The 26,805-nt window shown below is 37.1% G+C and overlaps 1 protein-coding gene across 1 annotated transcript in view; it reads right to left on the bottom strand.

Annotated features, from left to right (window-relative positions):
* Positions 1-26,805, bottom strand: part of cdh22 (cadherin 22) — a 166,373-nt gene that overhangs the window by 70,349 nt on the left and 69,219 nt on the right. The window contains exon 7 of the mRNA XM_088937318.1: positions 23,802-23,938. Within this exon, the coding sequence (XP_088793444.1) occupies positions 23,802-23,938 (137 nt within the window). The remainder of the gene's footprint in view (positions 1-23,801; positions 23,939-26,805) is intronic.

Raw genomic sequence — 26,805 nt, 5'->3', positions numbered from 1 at the left:
GGAATCTTAAACAATTGCAGGAAATCAGGAATAGAAGAGTGAAATACACCTCAACCTCCAAGGCTGACAAAAGCTACTTTTTAAAAGCAGATTGACAGAAAACGCTTGTGAGAGTAACTGAGAGCTGACAAGGAAAGTAGCAGGTTGTAAGGGGCAGGGGGGGGGGTTGTGAAGTCAGTGACTGGAAACAGAGTAGCACCCAGGTAGCAACCCCTTGGGGGTTCCAGACACATCTGTGTCTTTCAATGTAAGGAACAATCTCTCCTGACAAGCGCAAATCAAACTAAAACAGTATTTAAAATATTAAACACAGCATTATTTTTCATGACAGGGAGCTAGAAAGAAACAGAAGAGAATGGAATATTGAAGGGAGAGGGCATTGTTGTTACTTTTAAGAAGTAAAGAGTTTTATTTATGCCCACCATGAGTTTTACGTGTCACAAAGGAGTACTCTACATTTTTTTAACTCTGATTGGGTCTAACACTCAAGCCAGACCTTTTGCCAAATTCTAGTCTCGAGCTGTTCTCTTTCAGTGGTTTTTGATGTTGGAATTTTCCATCGTTACTGAACTTGGTTCACACAACAGAATGGGAATGATGTTGATTATGTGCACGTGCACTCTGTTCTTTAATTTTGTACAGCACACAGCATGTCTGGACTCAAGATACTCTCAAACTCTTATCACTGAGTGGGCCGAAATAACAGCAAGAAAGTAAAAATATGTTCGAAATTAGGAACAGTTCACAATCTAACATCAGAGGCTTTCAAAGAGGACTTGGGATGCTAAAAAATTGTAGCATCCTTTCAGTGAGAGGGGTAACTACTATTTCTTGTTCCTGTCTATACGATTACTGTGGACTGATTACTGTGCACTGTGTGCACATTAAAAAGAGAGTAAAGGGTACTAAATAACATATAATTACATTGAGAAAGATAGATAAGTATAATACTAAAGGAGAAATAGTTCTCCAGTTGACTGCTACCTTTGACTTAATACAATAGGAGGGAAAAAACTCTTTAGAGTACTTTGCCCCCATCCTCATCTTTTTGAAATGGCAAAAGAGAGACAAACAGACATGGAACTAAAAACTCATATTTAATAGCCACTCGAAGGATTTCTTTTACAAGATGTGAAAAGAGCTCATGGCTTGTAAAACCTGCATTGACTTAAACTGCTGTTCAGTGAACCATCTTTGGGCAAGCCTGTGACAAGAGTTTTGTGATGTTTAAAAAATCATGCGTTTCCAGGTTGCGTTGGGTTTCTACTGCACGTCTTTTCTGTTTCAGCATGGCAGCCTGAAGTTAACAATATCACTCCTAGTGTCTACAGAGACATTTATGCACTTTATGCTTCTCTTTATCTCTCATTTCTCCATCCCTGTCTCCCGCTAGAGATGTCAACCACACAAATTGATTTACACTTTACCACTTTTTCTATAACTTGCACTGAGTATCTAGCTCCCTGTAACTGTGTTGTTCTGCAGCCTACTGAGAGCTTTCCTTTTCCTTCACTTAAGATGGTGCTTATGACTGAAACATTGGCAGCAGGAAAGGTCACTTATTTCTGTTGCTTCTCTGGCTACCGGTGCGGTTGTTTGCTTCGTGCGCACAGCACTGAGTCTGAGTCACAGGTGTTGACATTAAAAATGATTAAAATATAATGTAAGTCTTAATTACCTTTAATATAATCAAGAATAATCAGGAATTACTTTGAGATAGTCTTCTTCAGAACTATTTTACTTCAAAATGTTAGTTACTATAGAAATAACCATCTGAACAAAACATAAAAATACATCATATGAAACATACACTGTATAAGAAGGAATACACCAGGTATGAGCATAAAATCATCTTAATATATGTATTAGTCAAGCATGTTGTGATGAGGGTGTAGCAACAATGCTTATTAATAATCCACAGAGCTAGGTGTTATGCAGATCTTAAGTGAGGACCCTCACTGTGATCCCACCCATAGAATGACCTAGTGGTCTTTGAATGTGGGAAAATAAGGGAGATGAGTTTGCCTTTTGCATAATGATCTTTTCCAAGACAGGGACACCCAGTACCCCTTGATGGATGGCCACCATTTGTGCCTGCATGTCTAGCAGAGAGCCAAAGTCACATCTGGCTGATGACCTTAAAGTCACAGGTCATAGTCAATCATCCAAAAAGATGATCAACCAATCAGGCAATTGACGAATGTGGAGACCCACTCCAACTGGTGACTTCTTATCCAGACACCAACCGGAATTTCCCCAGTTAAAAAGTGGTGCATGTTTTTTTCTTTGTTGAACCAACATGACAGGTTGACAACAGAAACAAGTGACTGTCATGTGACTATTGTCTAAGCTTTGGGACTTTAACTTTTTGCCTGATGCACTGATTAAAGGCAGAGCCCTATGTAAAGATTCTGCCTTAGGTCTAGCCTGTAGCCTGGACCTTACGACCACCTACAGTAGCTACTGCTGTGCATCCCCTTGATTACCAGAGTAATACAGTTGTTATTTCGTTGACACACCTGAATATTTCATCACTCAGCAGTAGCCACTATCCTGGAATCAAACTGAGTTTCTCGCTTTTTTGCTTGCCCTGACCAAGCAGTCACTCCCATGCTCAGACTTTGTCCCAGGCCACTTCAACGCTAACCTGATGTCCCATTGGAGAGAACTGACATTGTGGTTCTACAGCAGAACTTAAATCTCCTTAATACCTTCAGTTGCACCAGGACTTGAGTTGCAATGAGCTGGCAGAGCACGGGTTTGACAGCTCTTATCCTTCTGCAAAGGAGTTACAAATCCACAGTTGTAAGTGAGTAGAATTGAATTTTCAAGATTGTCAGTCTTGAGAACTCAATTGTTATTCTAACACAAGTTGATAACAATTTCATCTAAGTAATGGTATTTACTTATGGGAATAGGAATGTTGATTATGTTTAATGATTAAAAAGTTTAGTATAACCTATGGTATACTAAATACATTATCCTTTTTTATCTCTTTCCTAATCTTGATTTCTGCTATAGCTTGATACCCCTTACTTAAAGAGATGCTGTTTGTATCCAAGCAGACTTTATTGTACAGTATTTACATTGACTGAAATTATGTACTTATTTTATGCATTAATAAATGTATTCCATACAATTTGAATCTATGTAAAAACTGCTTGTTATTCTTTTGATTAATTTCTAATAGTCACAGTAAGCCCATGCAGCCTTGAAGGCTGTATATTCCCCCATAGTATCTAATTCTCATCACATATTTTCAACTTAATGAGAATGATAAGTGTGGGCAATCATCTTTGTGTGTCAAATTACCTTTCTTTTTAGTGACCTGAATCTTTTCAAACTGGGACCAAGGCATTAATGCTGGAATTTAATTCAGGTGTATCAAATCTTATAAAGCACAAAACAAGTCAATGCAATGGTTTTCTTTGAGATCAAAGACATTGCAATGACCCAGAGGCACAAGTGGATATTACTTTTAGGAGAAAACAGATAAAAGAACACACCTTCATACAGAAGGTCGTGAGAGTTTGGGTGATGGGGTTCTAAAATAAAATCTCTAGCCACATTGTCGAGAGTGATATTTTGGGATCCTTAAAGAAATGTCTTGATGGAATTTTTACATCATAAAGGTACATGCAACACCATTAGCAAAGTGATCCCAATGCCTTCTCATTTTTATCCATTCTAACTGTTTTTATATTCAACAGAGTGGTGTGTTTTGTGGTGTCTATGACCACAGTCTTTGGACACCAAGGCAAGTCTGTTATTAGGACAATAATGACTCAGCTACCTTGGTTTCTTTGCTTCCTTCCAAAGAAAAAACATGCACTCCAATTATCACAGATCCTCAAGAGGACAAGACATTATTGAGAAGGAAAGAGCAGTTGCCTTTGGCAGGCTTTATTTACTTGGACTGAAAATTTCCTTTGTGGATAATGTACCTTTTATAGTACCATGATATTTTCCCTCAGATTACCCCTGAACTGAACAACACTTTCTGGCGTCACCATCTATGATTTTGAAAAAGTAACAAAGCAGCATTGTCACATGGTTTCTTCCTTTTTACAATCATTTTGGAAGACAATCTCATACAGAACATGCCATCTGTGGCATTTATTTTAAAACTGCAGGAGAAAAATGTTAATATCAGAGAATGATGGGATCATAGAACTCAATACAAAGTTGACAGATAAGAAAATTCACAGGGGAATTTGGATAACTAACTATGACCTGGATTAAACTGAAGCCAACTGTCAGTGTGTTGATTGTATGTGAAGTATTGTATTACTTTCAATGGATACTTGATTAGTATCTAGAAGATTGATGCTGGAACCAGATTGTCTGTACTTTTAATTTGACTGTGTTTTCAGCATATTTATGATAAATACATACAGTATATTGAGAAAAAAAATTATAAATCTACCAGTAAAAAGATTTTGTATTTTGTAAATATTAGTAAATAGTTCTCAGAATTGTTCTGTTACTTCAGAGAGAGGAATAAGATGAACAAGATTTGCATTGTACAAGAAGGTTATGTACAGTATTTTAAATGTTATATTTTGGGCATCTGTGTATGGATGAAGCAGAAACATTTTTAACATTATTAGAATTCCATGATTATACAATTGACTCCAAATACGTTATGTTACAAGAAAATATCTGCAATAACCAGCAGCTCAAAGTGTCTGAAATAATTAAAATTGCAGCAAGGGAATCACATTTCTATTACTGTAAAGCTATTGAACTATTCGACCAAACAAAGCAAATTAAATACAAACCTCTTTACTTAGCTGCAGTTCCTTACTTAGCTGCAATATTGTGGACAATATTTTCCTCCACAAATGCATATGAGGAAACAATTAAATATTTTCAAACATTCAGAAAAGTGATTAGTATTTTTATCTCTGTATCTCCCTCATCAATAAGTATTAACTTGATCCATTTAATCCTATACTGCAAATAAACTGTGGCATTGACCTAAAAAATATTACTTTAAAAACATGAAGATTGCATATACTGTATAAATTCTTTTTTACTGTAATGAGTGAGTCAGTGAGAATAAAAAGTAAAGAATGAACAGAACAAAATTATTGAGGCATCTCTTTTCCAAATTTTGCCTTTTTTAATTGATTTCAGATGTTTTAAGGGAAATAGTGTACATTCACTAGCCAAAATAATCCCATTGCAAATGAGTATTTTACTGAAGTGTACCTAATATTTTGGATAGCAGTATGAGTGTCAGTGTCAGGTAACATGTGCTTTGTTTGAGAAGCATTAAAAAGACCTACAACACCTTCCCTGGCCAGAGCAATCCAAAGATCGTAAGCCTGTCCAAAACTGAAGAATTTTAATCAATTCAGCACTACATAGACCTTCCCTCATCACTACCTCATCTAAGATGAGTCTGTTAGCAGAATGGCATGAGACTGGGATGGAAATATTTGTCAAGCCTTGTCAACGACAAGATGGCGCCATTTCATGGTGATGTCATGCATGTACTGTAGCTCTTTCTACCTTACTGCAGTACACATCCTCAACAGCTAACTGCAGTGCATCAGACTCAATACACATCTTCACTATGCACGTTTTGCACATTCTACCCTGTTTTTGTTCTCAGTATATTTGTTGTCCCACAATATACAGCATTTGTTGAGCATTTGTTGTTCTTGTTGTTATTATTTATTATGTTTGTAATGTACTGTCTACATTTTGTGGTGTCTGTTGTACTGTTTACATCCTGAGAGATCAGCGTGAATAAGAATTCCAATGTACAGGTACTGTACATATGGCAATAAACTCTTCTACTCTACTGTACTTGTGTACATCATGTGATCTTTATATTGGTCTTTGCTGCTTACATAGATCAACACTGTATTCATAAAGGGAATTCCTGATACACCTAATATAATATAATGAGTAAAGAAGCTTCTCGTTCTTTACTCATTAAAATAAGCAGACTTGAGGTAGAGATAAGACGCTTCAACTGAAACAACAGGTTCAGAAAAGTGCAGATTCAAATAGAATCATACTGTATCTAATTGCTTGGTTTTGTATAGAATGTCATGCAGGGCCCGATGAGGTGATAGTGAAGAGGCCTGACAGTTACATCGTGAGAGCGGATATACTATCAAAAAATGGACAATTCCATCACTTATGGGGAATTTCATTTCATAATGGGACTAATTTTCTAATCTACTTTGTCATTTTCTTACTGGCAGTGCTGCTATCAGGTTTATGGTAGTGCAAGTTATGATTAGTCAGGTAAAAAAGTACATTAGGTTCTCAGCTTTTCTGAACCGTCAGCAATTTAACTGAAAACAAAATTGTGATTTTCTTAAACGTTTTGCATGTTCATATGACTAGCCTCTGTGACCGTCTCATCAAATATGGAAGATGTTCATGCTCATTGCATTATACTAGGCAATTAAGTATCATTTTGACCAGAGTAAAACCGCTTTAAAGTCAACTGTTGTCAATCTAAACTGGAGATAGATCTTTTTCTCTAGTTCTTTCATAACCAATATGGTATTAATCCTTGTGAAAAGTTGTTATCATTTTAATATATATTCATCTGATTTCTTTGTCCATGAAAATTTATATTCATAATTATCACTTAAATGTAAAAATGTGGTGCATATTGTAAAGCAATATAACAACACATTTAGAATTCTATAGAAACAGCAAATACAATTAGAAGTGCCACCTGTCCAGTTTTTCTGCCACCTTAATAGCCCATTTTTTTATACACAGGTACATGATAAACTGAAATTATTCAAATTATCTCCTTGTCTGTGATCATGTGTTAACTATTCACTTCCCTGTTGAGTGGTTTTGCATATTCTAGAGATGTCCAGGGTAATGATGTCACAGTACCAGACATATTTTTTAATCTAATATCCTTGGCAACAATGAAAAAAGCTCTTTTTCAGCTCTTAAATTTTGGATGGGGTTGGCAATTACTATTGACGATCAGTATCTGAACATTTCTAACTCTGGAAAGTGGACTTACATTGACTTACAGTACTTGACTTATCTTGTGTCATTACCACCTGAATCTGGCCATCTTTAATAAAATAGTAGTTACTACTTATTTTGGGATTTTTACATCTTTATTATTCTCCCTCCCAATTCGAAAGTGATTTTCATTATATGATGAATATTTAACACATAAAGGAACAAGTAATAGGTTTATTCCATGCTGAAAAGAGACTGGAATTCTCTTTTCAGCATGGAATAAACCTATTACTTGTTCCTTTATGTGTACAGTACACAAGCTGACGCAGCTACCCACCTGAACTATTTAACACGTAAGTCTGATATACAGCAGGGATTGATGCCTTGGTGTGTGAAAAATTTGGAAAATGTGTGAAAATAACAAGCTAAGGAAGAAAAGTTAGTTTGAACGATACAGTATATTGCAATCATTTAGCAGAAACCCATGCTTACAAAAAGGTTTTAAAAACATAAAGGAATAAATTAAAATGAAGCAATGTTAATTTATATAGCAAAATGTAAAGTAAAAAACTGCTGTAAAACAAAAATTAAGCAAGCTAAAATAAACAAAATGCTATAAGAAATACAGTAAAAGTTGTTACAAAACATAAGTGATCAAATCTTTAAGGGCAAATAAGGCAAGAAAATAAAGCTGAAAGTTTCACAAAGCATGAAAAAGAAAAGAGGCAAAGAAACCCAAATGAACACTTACACAGCGAACAGAAAGAGCAAAGTTATTGAAAACAGAACAAAAAAGTTCAACTAAAAAGCAGTTTTTTAAAAAATTAGCAAAACAGGCATTAAAAAATATTAGACAATAAAATGAAAGATAAAAACAAGAAGGCAGACTAAAATAAATTATTTTCACAACAGTGAACCACGGGTTTATATACAGTATAATGATCTCTGAAGTGAGAGGCTATTTCCAGCACTCGAGCCAAACCAACTGCTTACTGTTTATACAGTACTGCCCAGATTGCACTGCTATCAACATTGTGTGGAAGTAGTCAGAAGAATCACTGAGACAGCTTTAAAGGTATCTTGGAAAAATATTCTAACTCCAGGAGGAATCAGTGAGATGTTGTCGTAGTTGCTCCCATCAAGGGTGGTGACACATTAATCTTAATTAGGGAAATCTCCAAGAGGTGGAGAAAATAAGGCAGTGCTGTAATCCTATGGTGAAATTCCATCTGTCATTGTCAGCCACTGTGGCAGTAAAGTACCTTCATCATGGCAAGACACTAGTGGTGGAAAAGATCCACCTGGAGACTGAAAGTGCTAGACAAAGTAGACAAGTTGTGTTTAATAGACCTCTTCGATGTTGTGCAAAAGGTGGGCAAAGTACCTTGGGACTGATAAACTGGGTTCCTGACACCCACCTTTAAGAAAGGCAATCAGAGGGTTTGTTCCAACTACGGCAGGATCACACTTATCAGCATCCCCAGCAAAAGCCTATTCCACAGTGCTAGAAAGGAGAGTCCATTCATTACCTAAATCTTGGATTCATGAAGAACAATGCAGATTCTATCCCAGATGCGAAACATACTACCATTTGTTTTCTCTTGCATAGATATTCAAGGGGTTGTGTAATTTTACCCACCTAGTCTACCTCTTTTTTGCAGAATGGAGAAAGCACATTACTGCATTCCTCACGATATATCAAATGTAAGTCTTAATTACACATAGAAAAAATAAAATTACATCAAACTTAAATGTCAAATCTCATCCCCGTTATTACACTTATAAATGAAGTGACCAAAAATCAAATCTAAGTGTGAAAGGGACTCTCTTTCTCTGACAGAATTATATAGACAAAAGCAACCACTCAATAAGCAAGTTAAAGAGAGGATGAACAGAATTCTATTTGCAATATTTCTTGGCAGGAATACACCTACAGCAGGGTATTTTTGAAACCCAGGACTGAGCGCAGATTAAAAAGCTTTAATCAAGTAAGCAGTCCAATTAAAGGGCTCAATTAGTCTATGTAATTTAGAGCTCAGTTGGAACTGAGACCTGATGTCCTCCAGATTCAGATGGGAACCAGTAATCTACCTTGTCACAATAAATCATAAAATGCATTTGCCATTCGATGTCTGAAATTCTCTTAAAATCCTCATTTTGCATCCTTTCTTTTAGTTTGAAAAAAATGCAGTTTATGTTATTTCTATGTTTAGACCTTGTTGAGTATCAATTTAGATTGCTTTGTTCCCTATCTGTACACTGTTCTTTGAAGCTTGACAGTATTGGATGCTTAAGATAAAAAATCAATGTGTTTTCATTGTATTATCAATGCTAAATGACACCTTTATCATGTGTTCATAAATTTTGCTTGGTTTGGTGTTCTTCAGTGTCAAAAATGTAATGTCAGTTCCATGCTTGTTTGTTTTTTTTTATTTTCATACTGCAGTCTGTTCTGCCTACAAAGAATAAAACAGGTGTTTCATTCTACACTAGTGTCAGAATTTTCAAAAATGCATGGTTGCCAAAAGTATTCACATAATGAAGCAGTTTTCTTTTTTGTAATGGAAAGTGTGACTAATGAGACGGCAATTATTTTGTAGTTTGTATATAATGTACTGAGAGAAGTTTAGACAAAGTCATTTTTAACATTTTAAAATTATAATGAGTATTCAAGCTTGCAAAATGATTTTGAAAAACTGTCCTGACAGTTTTATTTGCAAACCTACAAAAAAAACTTTAATTTTAGTTATTTGCACATGACTGCTCTTCTTTTTACCTACTCTGCCATACCATTTAAGAAAAATAGGAAAATCTCAAAATTCAGAGCTCATATGGAAAAAAATACTGCATGGCTGCATGTTATATAATCCAATATAATACATTTTCCTGCATGAATAACACCACTCATGTCATCATTATGTTTAAAAGTACAGAGATGTGCTTTCTTAACAGTCTTGTATACCTCACTTCTCTGTGAAATAATGGTATGAAGGTGATTTCTTTCATTAAATTCACATACTTTGTTATATCGTTTGTAGTAGTTATAGTAGTTATAGTCTATAGCTTGTTCATTTGAGCTTTGAAGATAAATATCACCACTCAGTTCTGGAAAAGACAGAAATGTACAAGTGAAATATATATCATAGGTTAACAAGGCTGTTTTTATTTCAGGGTACTTGAATGATAGCAGAATGTTTCAGTTTCACTGGGCCACATGGCCTCCTGTTGTTTGTGACCTTTCTTATATTCAGCTCATTGTCAAACAGGTTCATGTCACTGCTGTCACTAGTGCAGTACATATCTGCGTTTTTGTTCATTTTAAATTAATATGTTTCAGTCCTGTACAGACACTAGTCTGTCTTGTTGTCTTCTGTCTGTCCAGAAGCCATTGCCTTGACATCAACAATATTCTTACAACTTGACATTTCTCTTATATAAAGGTTTTGTATTTCTGCAGCTCCTGCATGTCACTTTGTGACATTCGAGTACCATATTGTTCAAATGAACATACTTGACATACAGTACTGTATGTGTGTTTTTCCTTTCTCCGGTTCAATACTACTCCTACTGCCTTCATCAGATCTGTGATAACCCTATGAAAGCTACCACATGATTAAACTCTAACATTCAGTAGATGGGGGTGGGAATTGTGGTGAAATCATCATTCTCTTCATCATTATTTAACCTGACAGACACTCTCAACCAACACCTCATTTCTCCCCAATTCCAGGCATGCTACCTTATTTTGGCTTTATGAATTCTCTCTATGTGCCTGAGGGGAAATAGTTCAAATCTGATACCTGTCTTTTACTATTTGCTCCAGCAAGTATCAAACAATCTGATAGTTTCACAAGCTTCACCTTAAAAAGAATGAGTTACGATGCAATGATAAACACTATCCCTCCATCCAAGTACTGTAGCTAGTATGTTTAAAGCAGTTACCTCACTGCTTTGGTGCTGAAGTACATCTTAAAAGTGACTTGACTAAATTTCCTTTAGTATAAATATGTTATTTTTCTGGGACTTTGAGAAAAATACACAACGGTAAACTCCCTGGAACAAAAATAGGTATATACTACATATATTAGAAGTATAATTTCATCCAAAGTACTATAGAATGGTAGTGCAATAGTAGATAGAAGTTATCTTTCATGTCCAATACAAATGACTTATGAACCTGAAATACATATAATTTTAAGTTCATATTATAGCAATTATAATAAAACCACCAGCAAGAGCTAATGTTTTTCTTTTTTGTGCCTGACCATTTTTAATTACAAAAGCAATTTCTTATATAATTTCTTACCAGCAATAAAAGTGTGTAAAGATATCTAACCACAGAAGTATGCACCAATAGCTTTTCAAGGTTGTACAGCTCTGTTGTTACCATGGTATTGAGATGCTGCTTTTACAGTACATTATTATTAAATATGCTGTTCCTCACTGGGTAGCATAACAGACAACATCTGTGATTGCAAAGGAAACTGCACCCCACCTTGAAACGTGAAAGCTAGGTGATTTCATAAGGCACCATTAATAATCTTGGAAATGATTTAAAGCATAGTCAAAATTAAAATACTTCTAAATAAATTAATTATAAGCTACAAAGCCTTGATTTGGATGGACAATTTTGTTTTTGTACAACAATTATAATACAATGATGCAATATGGATCCATCCATTTTCTAACGTTTTTATTATACAGGGCCATGGAGGAGCCAGAGCCTATCATGGCAAGCAACAGGTACAAGGCCAGTTGTCTGCAACTGCAAATGACAAAAATAAAAAATATATTTTTGAATCTACAAAAAAAAATTGTAACGACTGATATGGACTAATCAATATCTGACATCAAAAAAGTGACTGGAAATTTAATGAAACTTCAGTTCCATAAACCTGACACAAGTGAGTCATCAGTTATCGCCAACATTTTGCATTTTCAAAACTTTTAACCTATAGTACAGCTGTAAAAAAATATTAATAGTTGTTTTACTTCCAATATTTTTTTTTTAAGGGAAAATGGAAAGGTCGCATGATGTAGTGCCAGTGTTAAATTGATCATTAAATGAGCCAATCAAAATTGAGCTAGGGAAAACTTGCATATATTTCAAATTTGGTACTATAAACTATTGTGGATGTAAAAAAAGTTCATATTCTCCAAGGAATTGAAGATGATTGGTGACATGGTTTTCAGAATATATTTTACATTTTGTTTTAATTTCCTCCATTGCTATAGGATGTTTTAATGGTTCAAATTGTGAAAAAGGTTGCAGATTTTAAATTGATCCATCAAAACAACATAGCCACCTCCAGCAAAATGCTCATCTAAAAAAAGATGATACATGAATGAAAAACTGACTAAAAATACAATATAATTTCAGATTCATATGCATTTATATATAAGAATGCAAAATTGTAAGATAAATTACATTCTGAAAGGTCTGAAAGGGTCTAAAAGCAGAAGAAATGCTTGAAATGCTTAAGCACTTAAGAGAAATGCTGACAATAGGAAATTGTCATGAATGTAAAAGCTGTTGTTCTCATGCCAGAAAACTTACTGTAACTTCAATTAACATAACCAGCCACCAGACACCATAGATTGAAGCATAAAAGTTGGGTTGTTTATTCATTTAATTGTGATTTTGTTTTCTTGCCTGTAAAAATTGATTTCTATATAAAAGTGAACGCATCTCTGGTAAATCCATTTAGAAGGTACTGTATATCTACAGTACTATACAATGAAAAGCCTATTTAAAAATGTTGGCACTGTAAGTGGTTGATGCATCCAAAGTAAAATTTTAAATTCAAATTTGAATTACAACAAAATGAGCCAATATATATAATTTTATTGCTTTGGCATTAACTTACCCGGCTGAGGAAATGACAGCCCCTCTCAAAGGTCAGAGCTATCACAACCCCAATCAAGAGGACTCAACCAAGGAGAATGCTGCAAGGGTGCTGTTGTGGTGGAGGGAGGGGTGCTAAAAATGTGTTCAGCATTGAGAGCAGCCAGCAAGTAATTATATGTAAGAAAGAGTGTGAGATTTTGTTGAAAAAACGTCTGTAGTTTGGTTGAATCCTAATTACGAATATGAACAAATTAATATAACTTCATACTGGTGACATTTCCTCACCAGACTTAGGAAATGACAGCACCAGCTGTGGGTCAAAGCTGTCACAGACCCTCAAAAGAACCTCAAAACAGGATGCATATTTCTTCTAACATGAAACTATTAGAGTGACTTGGTTTAACAGCAATTTCTCAGAAACTGATCAGAGAACGTGCACACCATAGCATGGAGGGAACGACAGGGTATAACTGGAGCCAGTCCAGGCTCCCATGAAGTATGTACAGATGCAGCCATTCAAAATGCGCGGGCGATACCGCATTATTTTCCGGTACGCTGTACGCAGTCTACCGCAAGCTACCGGTAAATACCGCGAGTTACCGGTAAATACCGCTAGCAAAATAATAGTATCCGGAATTTCCGCAAGGTGGAGCTAATAAAGCTCAACCTCTCATGTTTGAGCTGTAGCCATCAAAGTCTTTAACGAAGATATTAATAATAGTATTAATAATAAATGACCTTGGACAAGCTGTAAACTCAAAGTATTGCCCTGGTCCACATTCTTTTTTTCATTGACCGTCTTTGTAAAAGTAACGCCACAGCATTTCGCAATCACGCATTTTTTTCCAATCATGCAAAGTACAGTGATTCACCATGCCTTTCACATGCTCATAAAAGAGATTGATTTAGGGACATAAACATATTACCGTATGCAAACTGTACTGTATACAGTATGTATATGTATATTTAATGTCTTAACTGTGCCCGTTTAAGTATTGAATATTCATATCTAATTTTACCACTGAAGGGAAATCTTAGTAGCTGAGCATAAAAACAATAGGAGCATACTGCAACGCGTGTGAAGGCCATAAACGATATTAATTTTGGAACATAAACATACAGTATATGGCTGGTCTCGGTACTTTAAAGAAAACATACACGAAACATGGTTTCATTATGACCAGAATCTTGAGATATTTTTAACTTGATTTACAGTATTTGAGAGGTATGTCTTAACACCGATACTACAGTGCTTAAGTACTACTCACGTATATGTTTCTAGGTTTATATTATGCATTTCATACGGTCAAATTACTTTTGAGCAACTAATAAGAAGCGCGAAACGGTATGCGTTTTACTTTCGTTTCGTGCTGGGACCCGTGGATTGATTAGAGATATCAAGTACATACAAGTCATTTTTTAAATGTTGTAGTTCGTCTTGAAAAAATGTTACGAGTACATCATCTATCAACAATTACACAGGTTCTGTTTCCATATTGCGGATTTTGGTTACGTAATATTATTTTCTAGATTTCACGTTGTGAATATATGATTTGGGCAAACAGAGCCGCAAAGAAGTACATTATGGGTTGTTGTTTTTTTTTGCAGTTTTATCTAGAACAAGCGATGCTTAAACCTTTGTCTGATTCTTGTGAAACTATCCACACGACAGTTACAGTACCTAGGAGTTGACTTCAGTGATGTCACTGATGGGATGTTTCTAAAAATCCATCCTCTGTAAAACGTCTTCTCTAGTTGTCCTGCATATGTATTCGCTAATGAAGCTGTGTGTTCTGAGCCTGGATCTCTACATTTCTGTATGAACCACCTTAGAGGGCTAAAGACAGCTTGTGTTTAAATTGAGTGTAAGGCAATTTATGCTTCTAAAGTCATGGTCAGCATTTTTGTACTGTGCTGTAAACTTGTTCTGTGCCTAGTCACATTATTTTATAGCGTTTTCATAGCGTTATCAAATCTGGTGGCGCTGTGTTAGTTTCCTGACTCCCATGTCACATGGTCTGTGATTGTAACCTGTAATACCGGTTTAATTCGTCACAGCCAGCACTCCGGTTGTAAAGTAGAAGCAGGCGAGATTTCCAGCGAAAAACACCTCCCCCTTCTTCAGGTGTGAGGGTCTTCTGCTCAGAATGAAACGCTAAAATGTAATGTAGGCTCTGAATGGGTTCTGACTTGCTTTAACAAAATATGTTTACAAATCCTTTCACCTGGCATTTTCGTAGTTAGAAATTATGGAACGCTCTGTTAAAAGCAAGGGAGTTTTTATGTCCGTTGCAGTTCTTTTGCAACATGAATATAATTATATCGTTATTAATTTCTTGAGATACGCGATTCCATATTATATTCCCTTTTAATCAAATTCTAAAAGTATGCTTGTTGACTCCGGTATCGCGTTAGTTAAAGACTTCGATGCTTAAAATGTTTAGGAGAAATGGAATACTGGTGTGTATGTTTTCTTTAAAGTACCGAGACCAGCCATATACTGTATGTTTAAGTTCCAAAATTAATATCGTTTATGGACTTCACACGCGTTGCAGTATGCTCCTATTCTTTTTATGCTCAGGCACTAAGTAAAAGGAGATGCTTCATATTGCTTGACTAATTTTAAAAACTAAGTTAGAAATGCAGACGCTCCCTCGGTGCGCTGCTCTGGTGCGCCGGCTCTTACACAGTGCCTGTCTGCCGTAAGCGTTACAATATACATACCCAACACTGCTTGTACCCATCTGTCATGCAAATAAAACACCTTGAATTGAATTGAATTGAGGGGAGAGGGGGGAATACTAAAGGCAATACTGGCTCAATACCCTCGATGGGCTTTGACGTGCTAATGCGTTGGTTTAACAGTCCGGGTGTGGCAGGCTTCCAATGTCAACTCGACTCGATTGGAAGACAATGAACGTATTTTGTGATATTTAGAAATATAAATTTGTTTGGTGCGAGTGAGGTTTTATTTAATCTCTGACCAAGGGAAACGTTTCATTTTTTCAAAGAAATGTTTGTTAAAAAATAAAGTCATAGTTCTATGGGATTCAATCACAGACCATGTGACAAGGGAGTCAGGAAACTACTCTAACACACAGCGCCACCGGATTTAATAACGCAATAAAAACGCTATAAAATAATGTGACTAGGCACAGAAAAAGTTTACAGCACAGTACAATAATAAATGCTGACCATGACTTTAGAAGCATAAATTACCTTACACTCAATTTAAACACAAGCTGTCTTTCTGTATGAACCTCTAAGCTGGTTCATACAGAAAATGTAGAAATGCATTAGCCTGATTATGATTAAAAAACACATAATTAAACACGCGTTTGCGATTTAAATCAGAACACGATTTAAATCAATATAAATGTTTATATTGTAACGCATACTGTCCAGCCTCCATTTCTCTATAAAAATTTACTCTGTTGCACACACACACACAATAGAAGGAGGAACCGCTGTCAGAAGGGAAGATATGTTCAAAATATCGCAAATATCGTTCATGTTGCGATATTTTGAAATATAAAAGTCAATTTATTGTCCATAATATCGCTATTCTATTTTTTCGAAGAAATGTTTGTTAAAAGAAAAGTCCGGCACCAGCTGGATTCGATCACACAACCTCCCAGTTGCTAGTCACGCACCTAGACCAGTCGGCTAGAAGACAGCTCGCATGAACAGGCAGGCGAAAAAGCCCTACACAGCCCTGTCGCAGCACACGAATACCGTTATTAAATTCTTTAGATACGCGATTCCATATTATATTCCCTTTTAATCAAATTCTAAAAGTATGCTTGTTGACTCCGGTATCATGTTAGTTAAAGACTTCAAAGCTTAAAATGTTTAGGGAGAAATGGAATACTGGTGTGTATTTTTTTCTTTAAAGTACCAAGACCAGCTACAGTATATACTGTATGTTTATGTTCCAAAATTAATATCGTTTATGGCCTTCACACGCGTTACAGTATGCTCCTATTCTTTTTATGCTCAGCTACTAAGATTTCCCTTCAGTGGTAAAATTCAATATCTACAACGGGCACAGCAAAGACGTTTTTACTGTAAGTCTTTCTACGACAGACCAACGGACCACGAGTGCCCCTGTCGGTCAACCAATCACGTACTGCGGTGCCACGCGTCATCTTGCGTCATACTGAGCGACGTCACCTGCGGTACGTGTCTGTGACGCGCACTTTGAATGGCTGCATCTGTAGTTAGGACCCTATGCAGACAGTATAATCCGGAAGTAACTGGAGAAGGACAACAGGGAAAAGATGTAGAGGATCAGAACATGCTGACAGACAGGGGGGCATGACAGTGGTGATCCGGAGCTCGGGTGGCGTGGCACAGGCAAACAAGTCCAAACAGTCCAAGGGGGAAATCTAGGGCGCAGTCCAGGGTCCAGGTACTGGGAGATCCATCCAAGACAGACAAGGTTAAAATCCGGAACGGGATCCAGAATAGGAACAGGGAACCAGGAAGATAAAGGCAGGATAATGAGGCCAGGTGCTCCGATCCCCAGACTTAGATGGTCAGGACACCGTGATGAAGCCTATGCCGTCGGGTCTCTCCTGGATCTGCTGGTAGGTGGGCTTCCAGGCGTCCATCTTCCAAGGCTGAGCGAGGAATAGCGGGAGTGCCAGGCTTAAATAATGACAGGCTAAACAGGGGGCAGGTGCAAGTAATAAACTAAAATATGAAAGGGTCGGTGGGCCCTTAAAAGGAGGGATGACGATCATGACACAGGGAAGGCATGAGACAGGTTTGAGCTTTGTTTGTTTAAGTAGATTCAGATATGCAATATTTCTGATGAACATTTAAAAAGAATGAAGTAAATGAGAAGCTCGTATGATGCAAGCTATAGAACGCAAAGCAGCAAACTGGTGACAGTATGGCTACTAAACCCTATCATGCTTGAGAGAGGTCTAAGTCTTTGGTTGGCAGCAGAAAACTGTTACGGATGTCAGAAGGAACTAACCGTGGAATGGCAGGAGAGTGGAAAAAGACCCTATGCAAAGCGGCAGAACGGGGAGTTAGCCCAGGCTCAGCAGTGCAAAGAGTTCTGGAAATCCCGTATAGAAACCTATGCCCTCTGGCCATGGACGGAGCGGCGACCTGGCGCTAGGCGGGACTCAGGACATCTGAACGTCAAAGCTGAGAGAAGGTGAATGAGTGACCCGGAAATATATAGCCCCAGAGAGAGAGACACCGGAAGGACAGCAAAGCACAGGAAACTAGGGACAGAACAGAGTAGGGGTGCCCTCTGGCTGCAGAGGGCGTGACAGTACCCCCCCCCCTTCATGGGCGGCTCCTGACACCCATAAAAATAAGTGAGCTGGACAGCACTGGGGGGAGGAAAAACCTTATCTAACTGAAAGGAAACCTCCGGGAGTCCACAGCTGAGAGCTGTCCCCTCCTCCAGGGTATAAACCTTTATTGGGCAGAGGAAGAGGGGGTCATGTAGAGCTCCTGAGACTTAAAACAAAAAAAAGACAAGTACACAAGCACAAACGACAGAAATAAACCTGGGAGACCAGGATAACAAACCACAATAAACAGATAGGAACCAAGAGTTCTACAACACTGGGGACAGGGGGACTAGAGAGAAGGGGAAACCAGGAAGAGAAAAATCAAAACACCAAGCAAAAAACAAGAATAAAAACACAAAAACCCGGGAAAAATACCGCAGACTAGGCAAGAAACGTTCAACATCACTGATATCGGAATAGACAACCCAAGGAGAGCCAGGTACTAGACCCGCTCACAGGCACGGATGTCCGGAGTGATATCCAGCAATGGGAATAGAGGAACGGAAAAAAGCTTACCATTCCATCACTGATATCGGAATGAACAATCCAAGGAGAGCCAGGCATGAAGCTCGCTCACAGGCACGGATGTCCAGAATGATATCCAACAATAAGAATAGGAAAGCCAGCTCAACATTCAATCACGGATGTCAGGAGAAACAACACGAGGAAAGCCAGGTATTCGTAAGCGGATGTTGGGACGGCATACAACTGAATGACCCGGAATGGCACGGAAGTCAGGAGTAGCATCCCGTGATTAGAATAGAAGAACTGGAAAAAAAGCTCAGCGAAAAAAGGCGCCGCTCGTGGGATCGGAGGGTAAAAAGCTGTTTGTCCAAGAAGAGGTGAGAAAGTGACAGTTTAGTAATCCAGTCTTAGCATGGATAAGGGTTGTCACCTCATCCTGTTTGCTGAATTCTGCATGATGTTTCAGTCAGCACACTCATTTGAAAGAACAAGTCATTTTTACTCAGTTTACATCAATTTCAAAATTATTATTTACTATTAGGCTCCTGTTTCTCCTATCATCAAATTGTAACTGTGATCACCTTTTGGCAGTCTGGGAAATAGCTCACTTCCAATTGTCATGGTGGCTTCCCTTGTTGTGCACACCTGTTGGATATTCAGGAGCATGGTTTACTCTGAGCTGCTGCAGCTGTGCAGTACACTATTTAACTCTCTCTAAGTAGTGAGTAGTTTGTTTTTTGGGGTGTGTGTGGCTCACTTTTAATGGCCATAATGCAAGAAAGCAAACAAAAACTTATTTTTGTTGGGGGCCCTTGCTTTGTCTTTTCCTAATTTTGTTTTTTACATTGGTTTGCTTTAGGCAGGGATACAACCTTTGCCTCTTTGAGTAACCCATTCATTCATCTGTAAGTTGCCTATCCTGGTAAAGGCTGTAGGAAACCAGAGCTTGTCTCAGTTGTAAAATGAGCAATAATGGGCTGAAAGTACAATAGCGCTCTTCCCCCTAGTATAGCAGTACGTTCCAGGGTTATGGAGAAAGGGATGATATAAAATAGTCAACCAAACCTAGCCTGCACCAAAAAGCAATTCTAATTCCTGTAACCTGTCATTTACATAAAATGTAGATGCTAACTTCTGATTGTGTAGAGCATTATCCATTGTTGTAGGCCAGTATCTAGCTGACTGAGGAAAACACCACTGAAGGAAATGGCTAAAAAATATGCAACCCTTGACTCAAACAAAATAAATGAATGCAGCATTTTCCTTCAATAATGAGGAGTGTGTTAAAAGCTACAAAATGTATCCTAGGTTTTCCACTACAAACCGCTGTCTGAAAGCAACCTACAGTATATTACAAAGGGAATTCCTCTTTTTTTAAGGAAGAGAAATACAGTGTAGTATTTTTGAGTTTGTCTTCTCTTTCTGTTTTTCATTTTCTTGAACTTTTCTCAGGGTCATTAGTTAAGCTGTCTTACACCATCTCCTATAGTTCTTATCAACATCATTGTTTTATAATTTTATTTCTTACTTTGCTGCACTTCTGGTTTTATTTTTTCATACACTCCCTATTGTTACTGCTTCTGCTTGGATTGTTCATTACCCTTCTCTTAAAATTATAAACCCGGTCAACAATTCTAAATACTTTCGTCAGCACACTTCCTTTCAATGATTTTGTTTTCAACATGCCCTTTTCTGAAGCTGTTTTTACAGTAGTAGCAATCAAGTTAGATAACTCAAGCAGAACCCACAACACAAAATGGCACAGAACTGCAACAGCACTGAATCGCATACTGTGCTTTTCAACATATCGACAATGATGCTTTGCAACCCAACGCCCCTTCTGATCCAAGACACCAGAGCAAAGAGTGTGGTGGAACAGACACTTTGATTGCAAGGTAGACTTTTAAGATTTATTATGCAGGCTTGGTTATTATAGGGCAGTTTTTTTTCACAAGAATTGCTATTCTTTTTATACACAATTTCTTGGCATTACACATTCTTTACTATATCAAGCCATAGTTACAATGCTCATACAAAGCACTGTTGAAACAAAAGAAGACTAGGATGTGCAGGTAGTTGCCACCTGATCCTTTTTCACATTGCAGAGTCAAACTTGCAGTTCGTCCCTAACCAGGATCCAATCCACTGTCTTTCACTACTTCAAGCCAAAAAGTTGACAGTAATCACTGTTGCCACTCTGGGATATTGGTCTGGAATACACAGAAGAGTGTGAAACACTTTAAATCAACACATTGTACTGAACTGAAACTTCAGTTACTGTCTGGGGAATTTCAGAATCTGGTTAATTATTCACATATAAATTCACTTGTTAGGTCATGAACAAAAACTGATCCAGGTGGTTGGTCTTAAATCAGTTATAGGAAGAAAAACCTGAGAAACCATGAATAATATTCCACTGTTCAGTGAGATGGATGTATTGTATTTTAATATGGTGATGTCCTATGCCACCGTTCTCCAATTAAATATTTTCTGTTTGCTTGCTTTTTCCCTTGGGTCTCCTGGCTCTAGAGAGGATTCAGTTTTATTTTTAGACTTTAAATCACATTAACTCTCCTGTCACTATCACAAATAGAGCTTTGTGCCAAGTGTCTGTGATTCATGGTAAAGTAGAAAAATGCAGAACACAAACAAGTGCTAAAGAGACACTAGTACCTGTATTTAAAGGGATATTATTTATAGCCATTATCTTTTCCAAAGCTCAGATGCTCGACGCCTGTTAGGCAGAGCTGAGAGCTCAATAGATCCAGAGGATTGCAGAGAATTTGTGTAAATCCTCCCCAAAAGCAAAGATACTAATCCCATAATTGGACTGGGCCCTGGTGAGGCATGTTAACTATCAGATTATCTCTGGGTCATTAATATAGTTTGAGGACTGCAAAAGGTCAGGTTTGATGTCATCTTTACTCAAGATTGCACCTCAAAAATGTCAATGCAGTAGTTTATGTGAATAAATAATACAGATATTTGGGAATTCAGGCATGCAATATCTTGCTAGTTTCAGACAATGGAGGCAAGATGCTCTTGACATGCAGGGATAACGGGGATATTTTCTAAAGTTTTATTTAGTTAGTTTCCCCAGTGGTCCTTATTGATTTTTTTCAACCAAGGCCATTATTGGCAATCTTAACCTGTTATTTCTGAAAAAGGAAGGCTCTTGAGAAGATTGCTTGGGTAATCACAGACTACTTCTTCACCATACTGTATGTCTGAAAGCAATGCTGAAAGTTGCTGCTGAATGTATACTTAAAGAGTTAACAGCAAAACTATGAAGATCTATTGCTACGGGCAATGGTGCATACAAAGCTGTACCTTGTGAGTCAAGGGTTAATAGGAGTCTGATGTGCAAGTGAATGAATTCAATGTTCTCATTAAAAACCTGTCTCCTACAAAACAAGAGAATGTCAAACTTGGGAAAGCCAGCTTCATGCTGGTAGAAAAGGGGAGGCCCTGACCAGGAGAATGGGACATAAAGTCATTAGCAGATTTCTAACTCCAATCTTCTCAGTCTCTTTACAGTCATTTGCATTAGCCAGGAATACTCCTGACCTTTTGAGCTTTATCGGTTGTATCATTGCAAGCTTTCTTCAATTTGATCTTAGTCAGTTTCACTGTAACTGAGTGAGATAAAAAAATTTCAGAAGATGGAGAAAACTACAAACAAAAAAAAACAATAAAAAATTCAATACACAACAAGAACACAAGTCTCTGTTTGCTGCAGAAAACCTTAGGAAGTTGTAATTGAGTACTTAATCCATCAATTACTTGTTTTTGTCTAGATCAAAAACCAAGTGCTACTCTCATTGACACGAAAGCTAGATTCTTGAGTATATCCATGTCTATAAATTAATGAGAGAAAGTCGTTGAGGCATGACAGACCTCAAAGAAATTCAGTGAACACTGCTGAAGCACCCTGCACATAGAAGTTCCTGCCACTAATAAGCACTTGAACATGCCAAGCTTTTACATTATTTTTGAACTAATTGAGTTGTCTTCAATAGGACACTTCAGAAAGAGCATGCTTGACAATGTGATTTGCTTTGAGTCAATGTCTAGTACTTTTTACAAACCTTGAAGCTTCAACAGAAGCTGAAATGCAAAAAGACAATATATCAGACCTCTTCAACCCTAGTCCTGGAGCTGTGTTTGAGAGTGTTAATGTCAGCCACATCCCCTGTTGCTTCACTAAATACTGAATCATTTCCAAATAGTGGCCTTTTAAAGTGTGTTTCAATTCTCAAGCAGAGGGAGATGGAAAGGTATGGAAGGTACCTGCAAAAGTTTCTAAGCAACAACAAAATGAACAAGTGGATTTGTGTGATTACGTTTAAAGCTTAAGATTATTTTAGTTTATTTTGTAGAAAGACGAGAGTACAGTACAACTGAAAACCTAAACCAATAAAAACATGGCTACTCCAGGGTTAAGGTTAGGGTTAGACTCAGACCCAGTTTTCTAGCAATTATATTTGGCTGAGCGTGTTAAAACAAATGCCATCTTTATTCAGCGTTTGAGGTATCTTTCTGTACTCTATGTAGTCTAAAACATTGGGCCTGATATAAAACTTTATTGGGTAAAACATTGATCTGTGTTGCAATACAACTCTAAATTGTTATTCTATTACCACAAAGTAGATACAACATAGAACTGTTTGTCATTTAACTGCAAAGTGTCAAGATGGCAATTATCTGCTTCTTGTTATCTCATTGTGGTGTAATGGCTTGGGAATGGTCCTGGAAATGATCCTTTTTATAGTTCGGTTGAGGCCCATAATAGGGGCATCAGCCATTGGCACTCACTCTTACTGTGTGGTTGTCCATGTGCTGTGATATGAGCTGTCAAAATGGGAAACAGGCCTGCAAGATTTTAATGTTTCTTTCAGTCACCTCCTTTAAAAGCCGTAGTGACCAATGTTTGAAGATCGAATGTTTCTAGCATCCTTAAAGGACATATCCCTATTATTTCAAAAATAATAAAGATGGCAAGGTAGTAAAAAAAAATTGAAGGAATAGTTACATGTACTGTACATGTTAAAAAGTAATGGGAGTAATAGGGCTGTCAGTGCAATAAGCATTGCATTTTGTTTTCCATAAATACAAGTTATCATGTGTTTTTTGTGTGCAATAGACAGAGAAAGCTGGAATTTCTAATAAGTCCATAAACAGGTGGTGCTCAGGCAACAGCTAAAGGCAGCTCATACCTGCTTCCACAGCCATCACAGTGATGTTGTGCCAGCCTGCTGTCTCCCTGTCCAAGATCTTGCCCAACGTAATGGCTCCTGTCACAGGGTCGATGTTAAAGATTTTCTCTTGGTCAGTGCCCCGATCAATGGAGTACCTGATGGATAAACGGATAACTATTACAAACAATGGACCAGCCATGGGGCATCCAATTCTCAATAAACAGCAAGATAAATTCAAAGACGGATGGCTTCTAAACACAGAACAGAAGAAAACAAAATGAAGCATCACACATAGCACCATTAGGCACCATAATGTTTCTAAAATGACTTCTACCTCAGTATTAAAAGATACAGAACTGTCTGGTGTCTCAATGTCACTGGGTACTTTCCAGTTTCATCCCCTTGTCAATTTGAACTAATTTCCTTTCAGAATGTGACTTTCTAAAACCATCTTTTTGATGTAAATATTTACATTTTCCGACACCATGTGTCTTGAATGAAAAACACAAAAGAGAAAAAAATATATACTGCATTAATAGACATTTGTCTAAGGGAACATTCACTGCTTTTTTCCTATTTACAGTATTTCATCTGGCCCTGTATATTTCATGACTGTCAAAGAAATGGCACTGACTGTAAATCTGCTATATACTGCACAATTATAAAAATATAATACCGGAAACTGTACTTCATCTGTCCTAAAGATATGTTGACTAGTGCTTTCCTACCTTGTGATGTTGCTCAGTCCTCAGCCTTATAAATGCCAAAAGATACAATGAATGTAGAAAAATGTTCACTACACACAAGCAGACACAAGTGATGACTAACATGGAATGTTACCATCTTGCATTTAAACCTTCGCTTTAACTGTACACTGTGACCCTTATAATACCTATCCATATCCATGTTTATTCCAGTTATTCTTTTACTCACAACAATTAAATATTTCAACTGCCAAATACATTTTTTCTATTCTGTCAATTTACTGAGTACTTGACTATTATCTAAACCTTCTAACTAATCCAAGGAAATCAAATTGCATTGCCAAAGAAAGACATTTCTTTTCCATTGCATTCTACTTTAAATCGTAACTCTATCACAACTTAACAGTGTTAAATAGTGCAATAATTCACCGTGCCATGACACATTCAGGTTATTCTTCTAACTAGCACATCATAAATATGGAAATATGACAATGGATGCGAAATAAACTTTGTATAGAAATATTCATGTTTCCCTGTACTACAAAGGAAGATGGGTGCTGTCTGCAATTTAACACAATAAAAATTAAATATAACCTCACATTTTCAGTTCTTATGAATGATAACCAAACCTTTTTTTTTTCTTTTTCAACCACCCCAGACAAAATACTGACATACAGTACCTGTTTTCATTGTGTCCAGACTAAAAGTCAGGTCACAATAAACAGAAGGAAAAAATGTAACTGATCATTAAGCATTTTTGAGAAAGGTATCTTCAAATATTCTTTTCTCTTGCCTTGTCAATGAAAACTACTGTACACATCCTTAAACACTTATTTTTTTCTGCCTATATGTAATTCTTATAGATATTTAAAAGACACAGTTGTACACCATTAAACCGCTGTGAAATGTGATTAAAATGTAGTTAGTACATGTGAACATTTCCATTTTTATATGCAATTTCTTTGAAATGTTTAAAAACGCACACATGAGTTGATAAGATCCTTAGGCATTCAAGTCAGAAAATTTACAGTAGTAGCCTATGACTCATGGGTCCATTTTAAAACTCTGAGTGTTACCAGTCCCCTTAAGTTATTTTTTAAAGAAAGTCTGTGGGCATTGACACAACAAATAAACAGACTTTTTTTATTTGCTCATAAGCATCAAAGAAAGGTTAAGAAACTAAAAATTAAAGCCCCAGGCCAGATAAAAAAGTAAGCCTTGAGCCGGGATTTAAAAGCTGTCACAGTTTCTGCCTCCCTAATTTTCTGTGGAATGGAGTTCCAAAGGCACAGCGCTTGGCATAGCAGCTAAAGCCCAAGCCCCAGAAAACACTGTATGAATATATTATGCAGCACCCTGATAAGAACTGATAAATTGTCACTTTATGCAAGCACATGAGGGATTGTCAGGAGGAGACCCCAACGAGTCCGGGAAAAACACACAAAGTGCTTAAATCTATCCAGAAACCGAAGATTAATTCCTGGGTCTTTTGGCGTTCATAACAAATCATGGAATCCACCAAATTGACAGACGGTGGTCTCATGCGGTGAAATCTATCCAGTGGATAAAATGTAGCTCAACTTACTTTCTCTGCCTTTTAGGTGTATGTCCACAACATCCACCAAACGTGATTTCCCCAAAATGGCTGTAATAATTTGAGATAAATATTTGCTTTTCCTTACTGTAGCTCATATGAGATGCACCGAGCAGCAATAGTGGTTAAGAAAATCAAAGTATTTTTTTCTCAAGAGGGAGGTGCACTGAATGCAATTTTGTATTGGAACCATAAAAGCAGTACTGGTATATTTTATTCTATTGTTAAAATACTATTTAAAATATGCCTGTTGGGAGAGCTAGTGAGCAAGGGTAGAAAATCCTGTTAACCCATTGAATAAACAGTTTGGTTTGATATATATTAAGTTTTCAACTTAAAAGCACCTTAGACTAAGTCCAGGTGTGGTGCCTGACTGGATACTTGCACCTGGCCTGGCAGTATTATAAACAAATGTAAACAGCACCTAAGATGAGAATAGGAGCTCACAAACTTTACTGCAAACTTTACTAGTGAGGACTACAGCAAAAGAATACGCCTGAAAACATTAGACTACAGTTGAGGCCCTTAAACCCAGTGTGGTCCATTGCCTGCAAAAAGCTTTCTTTGAAGGAACACAGTACAGTATGTAAGATATTATATGAATGTAAGACAGTATATGGACTCCCACCTCCGTATTTGTTTAATCAGTCCCAAGTAGACTTTGGATTGGCTGTCAGCAATGCCTCATTGAAACTAACTCTCATTGTATTGCCTGTATTCATGA

Source organism: Atractosteus spatula, chromosome 19 (assembly GCF_055471065.1).
Source record: "Atractosteus spatula isolate fAtrSpa1 chromosome 19, fAtrSpa1.hap1, whole genome shotgun sequence".
NCBI classification, from domain to species: domain Eukaryota; kingdom Metazoa; phylum Chordata; class Actinopteri; order Semionotiformes; family Lepisosteidae; genus Atractosteus; species Atractosteus spatula.
Note: the sequence above shows the minus strand (reverse complement) of the source record. Positions and strands in the feature narration are given on the sequence as shown.